Source organism: Musca autumnalis, unplaced genomic scaffold, assembly GCF_047663935.1.
Source record: "Musca autumnalis isolate F117 unplaced genomic scaffold, ASM4766393v1 scaffold_2, whole genome shotgun sequence".
NCBI classification, from domain to species: domain Eukaryota; kingdom Metazoa; phylum Arthropoda; class Insecta; order Diptera; family Muscidae; genus Musca; species Musca autumnalis.
This window is the reverse complement of record NW_027411755.1, coordinates 208,793,210-208,798,763: the sequence shown is the minus strand read 5'-3', so window position 1 is coordinate 208,798,763 and position 5,554 is coordinate 208,793,210. Positions and strand designations below refer to the sequence as shown.

The following is a 5,554-nucleotide window of genomic DNA, read 5'->3' as shown; positions in this document are numbered from 1 at the left end:
GGTCTTTAATGCGCATCATGAGATGTGGCATTCGGCCCTCGAAAACGACCAGAGAGGTACAGCGCTGGCTGAGCAGATTGACAGCTCTACGTTTTGCACGGTCATTGAGGACGCCCCTACTCGAATTAGAGGAGAGTGTCACAGCTCGCCAGACATAACCATCGTGCCACCTGGTCTGACAAATGACGTTACCTGGCAACCAGTCATTTCTCTTGGATCAGACCATCTCCCCAAAATTGTCTCCATTAGCAGACCACCCGATTTCATTACCTCTGAACGCCGCACATTCGTCAATCATAAGAAAGCTGATTGGCCGGGTTTCAGAGAGTTCACCAATCACCGTTACTGAGAACTGCCCAATCCTTCTGATATTCGGGTAGCAGAAAAGACGTTCCGAGACATCATCACTGTTGCAGCCGCTCGCCATATCCCTGCTGGTCGAATACCCGAAGTAAGACCAAACTTCCCAACAGAGGCGACGGGATTAGCAAATGAGCGTGATGAGCCTCGCCGAACCAATCCCAATGACCCCAGAGTCAGGGAGCTGACACTGGAAGTTAATAGGCTGGTCGGCGAGCATAAGCGGAACAAGTGGTTAAATCATCTGAAGAGTTGCAACATTGGAGCCGGTATAGGTGAATTGTGGGCATCGGTTAAGTCACTCTCGAACCCTGGAAGAAGAGAAGATAGGACCTCAGTCACGTTTGGCGACGTTACGTTGACTGACCCGAAGAGGTGCGCAAGTAATTTCAATCGACAGTTTGTCGAGCATTCCGAGAGTGACAGGGCGAAGAGAAGAGTATTACGTCGCATCAGATCTCTTCCTGCCGAGGATGAACCACCACAATTTACAATGGATGATGTTGCCAATGCCATCAGGAACGCTAAATCATCCAAAGCGTTGGGCTGGATGAGCCGGGAGTGGAGTATCTCACTAAAGTTCTCAACTTGTCGCTATCCACCCTCATTGTTCCCGAAGTCTGGAAAATGGGCAGGGTGGTCCCACTATGGAAGCCCGGCAATGATGCCAGCAAAAGTGAATCGTACAGGCCCGCAGCAAAGACTCTTGAGGCCTTAGTCCTCCCCAGTATCAGAAATAGCTATCAAGTTACCGATCATCAGCATGGATTCCGTAAGCAGCACAGCACGACAACTGCGCTGCACGCCATTACCACACATATTTGTCGAGGACTCAACCAGAGACGGCCGTGCGATAGACCAGTTATGGTGGCGCTTGACTTATCAAAAGCCTTTGATACAGTCAGGCACTCCACGCTGTTTGAGGACATTGAGCAGACAACCCTCCGGCCAAGCTTGAAACGTTGGATAGTCAATTATAATTGTGGACGCCAGTCGTACGTGGAATTCAGGAACAAGAAGTCCAAACCCCGTAGAGTGAACCAGGGAGTTCCCCCAGGTGGGGTGATATCTCCGGAATTGTTTAACCTCTACGTCTCCTGTATTCCGCCCCCTCCAGACGGCATCGAGATCATAACGTATGCGGATGATTGCACGATTCTGGCATCGGGTACCTATCCTAATGACATCTGTGAGAGACTGAACAACTATTTAACCGATCTTACCAGCTTTTTCCATTCGAGGAATATGCAGATTTCCGCCACAAAATTAACAGCCACTCTGTTCACCACATGGACAGCGCATTTTGGAAGAGAATTGATGTCGTGGTCAACGGTAGCAGAATTCCGACCACAAACTGCCCCAAAATTTTAGGGGTCGACACTACTTTCACGTCGTGCGCGCACGCCACAGCTATCTGTGACAACTGAAAAGTAGGAACAAGGTCCTCAATTCCCTAGCCGGCAGCACTTGGGGTGCAGATAAAAAAACTTTTTGACCACATATAACGCGATAGGTCGGTCTGTGGTAAGCTATGCGGCGCCAGTCTGGTCCCCGAGATTATGTGATACGAATTCGAAAAAGATTCAAACTTGCCAGAATGCCGCCCTGAGAACAGCAACAGGGTGCCTCCTCAAATCTTCAGTGGACCATCCACATGAGGAGGCAAAGATTCTTCCAGTAAAGCAACACAATGAGATGCTTTCGTTGCAGTACCTGCTTGGATGTTACCGAGGGCGCCATCCCAATCACCATCTTGTGGGTAGGCCCGACACATTCAGGCAGATCAGGAAGGATATCCATGCTCTAGAGAGAGAGGTTCAACGATACAGGAGAGAACCCCAAGATCAACAAGCATATCAAGCAGGTTTAAATAGTATTCACACGGATGCAGTTGCCAAGGCCTTAAGCAATTATAGTGTGAATAAAGTCCTCGAAATACATCCCCCATCTATTGCAGCTGAGGAGCGTCAGATGCCGCGACAAATTAGAGTAGTTTTGGCTCAACTACGCTCGGGATATTGCAGTCGCCTAAATTCTTATTGGGCGGAAATCGACCGCGCAGTGCAAGACATCTGCCCAGTATGTGGCATGGGCCCGCACGACACAAAACACCTTTTCAACTGCACAGCCAAACCTACTCATCTAACTCCAGTGAATCTGTGGTTACATCCCATCGAAGCAGCCACTTTCCTGGAACTAGAGATAGAACCAGAGCCAGATTGAACAGAAGAACGAACATACAAACATAATAACAAACACTGTTACAACAACAACCAATTCAAAATGTAAAGCCATTTACAATTCACTACAAATATACAAATTTTATTTCAAGAAGTTGATATTCATATCATATTGATATTCATTCTCCTATAAAATATTCATTTCAAATTTAAGAACAAATTCGAGAGCCGAAGAAGAAGATATAAATGAAGAAGACCTATAATTATTATTAATTTATATTATTTAAGACTATAAAAACTATTTTTATAGATCTGAAGAAATTTTGTTTGTATTAAAAATGGAGCCAAAATGGCCTAACCAACAGTTCCTATCAATATAGTTTTTTAAAATAGATTCCAAAATGGCCTAACCCACTTTAATTTTTTAATTAACCGTTTAAGGCCATGTTTATATTATAACCTTTTGCAGAGTTAACCTTCTCTTTGAGGATTTATTTGAAATATAAGCAATGGAAACGTACTATAATACAGTATTTATATAAATTAAAAAAATAATAACAATATTTTAAAAACGTTCTTTATTTTAAGTTAGTTTTTCTCAAAACCACTTTTTTGGGCTTAGGCCTCATATGTACCTATTATTTAGATGATATTTCGTTAATTTATACATAGGTATAACAAGAAACGTTTTGTTATCCTACCTACCCGTTAGCAGGATTTATAACGATTTTTTTAAATAAGTATTTAAAAATATATTTTACAGTGTAATGCCTCCATTCTTTCACAAGCGCCACTGCATTTGTAACAAAAATGTTCCCAATTTATTTGCACTGCATCTTTCAAATCTATTTTTAAAATTGTCATTTTCACACACAGCTGTTTTCAAAACCAATACAAAAACGACCCATAAGACTTTTGCAGTAGGCAAATATTGCTGTAAGAAACCTGTGTAAGTGCAATTTAGAAAAATAAAAATATTGAGCTACAAAGTAAACTTATTTCTTAAAGAGAAAAACAATAATTAAATATAATAATTTAATACAATATGAATAATTTAAATACTCGCAATATAACTATATATTTTATCAAGAAGTTCTATAACTCGAGTAATATTTTTTCTTTTTCGTTTACAGCATTGCATAACCGTTCAAAAGAAATACCTCAAAATGGTTTTGCCCGAAGGTCTTGCTAAGAATATGGAAAAGTTCCAGGTAGGTACTTAATTTTAAATTATCTGAAATGATTTTATTTTATTAATTTTTTGACAATTTTGTTTTATTTTATAGGCTAAGAACACTCTACCAGTCTTCTTGAAGGGTGGTCCAGTCGATAAGGCTTTGTTTGGCCTAACTGTAGGTCTGTGCGGTGTTGGTCTCTTGGGTATTCTACATATGGTATATAGCTTGGGTTTCGCCAAGAAATCTGGTTAAATTGCAGCCATGTTAATGTTCTTAATATAGGATATACAATTCTTAATAAATTTATGAATATGGACAAGTGAAAATATGCACGAGTGTGTGTGTGTTTGTATCTTTTAATGAAAAGTGTGATAAGTTTATATTGGTTGAAAAGTTTTCCAACTTTTGGGAGCAGCGGAAGCTATAATAAACATTCACTGACAATCAGTGGATATGGAAAAGAGGGTCTCTAACTTATTGTTCATGGGGTGCAATCCTTGCGTGAAATTGGTAAAGTTTTTTTCATCGATTGGACCATAATTGTGGCATTTAGAGAATTTTCGTGAAAATTCACATTTGGCCCCAAACAAATTACTATGGAAACAAAGATCTCCATGTTGGCACGGGTTAACGTCAATTGATCGCCAAAAAACTGCATATATACGGTTTTTCCATCAAATGGAAAAAAATTAGGGGGTAGGAAATCCGAAAAAAGAATAAATAACAAATGTTCCTACAAAAATCCCAAGATGACAAAGGAGACTTCTGTCGTACTATTAGCCGATAGCCTTAGATGCTAGTGCTATTTTATTACTGTGTTTTTATATAATTTAATTGTAATTTTTTATTATAATAAATATTTGAAATAAAAAAAATAAAAAATACTTCTCTCGTACCAAAGAGTACGCCCATATTAGCTCAATACATGGGACCTACTTTTTATAGCCCAGTCCGAAAGACGTATCTTAAGACACGACTTGTAAAGGAGTTTAACATGGCTGGAATGCTGAGGAAATTCCGCCAGTATTACGCTGAGGTGTATTTTTTCCACCGTTTAATAAGTTATGTTGTCTCGCCTGGGATTCTAACCTATATGTTTGTAAAGACTCCCTTCGGTTCGTCTATAACGACTCCATTCGGCTCGAATACAAAGACTTCCTCAGGTTGTCTATAAAGACTCATTTCACGTAGTCTATACAAATTCCATTCAGGTTTTTAATAAATAATCTCTTCAAGTCTTCCATTAACATTCCCTTCAGACCGTTCATAAAGACTTCCTTTAGATCGCCTATGAGGGCTCCCCTCAGGTCGTTTTAAATTCCTCCTTTCTGGTCGTCTATGAAGACTCCCTTAAGGTTAAATTACCTTTAGTTAATCTAAAAATATTGCTTTCAGCTTTTCTGCAAGAAAGGCTCACTTCATGTAGCCTATAAAGAGTCCCTCAGCCCATCTATAAAGACTCCACTCAGATCGTCTATAAAGACGGCCTTCAGCTCGTCCATAAAGGCTCTCTTCAGCTCGTTTTAAAGACACCTTCAGCTCGCCTACAAAGACTCCCTTCAGCTCATCTGTAAAGACTCCCTTCAGCTGGTCTATAAAGACTCTCTTCAGCTCGAATATAAAGACTTCCTCAGCTTGCCTATAAAGACTCATTTCACGTAGTCTATACAAATTCCATACAGGTTGTTAATAAATAATCTCTTCAAGTCTTCCATTAACATTCCCCTCAGACCGTTCATAAAGACTTCCTTTAGATCGCCTACGAAGACTCCTATCTTAAATTATCTTTATTCCTTCCTTCTACCTTTATTTCATCTAAAAATACTACTTTCATTT

The 5,554-nt window shown here is 40.2% G+C and overlaps 1 protein-coding gene across 2 annotated transcripts; it reads left to right on the top strand.

Annotated features, from left to right (window-relative positions):
* Positions 1–3,408: 3,408 nt before the first annotated feature.
* Positions 3,409–4,044, top strand: COX7AL2 (Cytochrome c oxidase subunit 7A-like 2). Of its 2 annotated transcripts, none has more exons than XM_073966297.1 (3): positions 3,409–3,489; positions 3,674–3,751; positions 3,827–4,044. In XM_073966297.1, exons 2-3 carry the CDS (start codon positions 3,707–3,709, stop codon positions 3,968–3,970), a joined length of 189 nt encoding a protein of 62 aa, XP_073822398.1. In that variant the 5' UTR covers positions 3,409–3,489; positions 3,674–3,706; the 3' UTR covers positions 3,971–4,044. The 2 variants fall into 2 exon arrangements, with proteins under 2 accessions (XP_073822398.1, XP_073822399.1); XM_073966298.1 differs by lacking the exon at positions 3,409–3,489 and adding an exon at positions 3,495–3,529.
* The last annotated feature ends 1,510 nt before the right edge of the window (positions 4,045–5,554 follow it).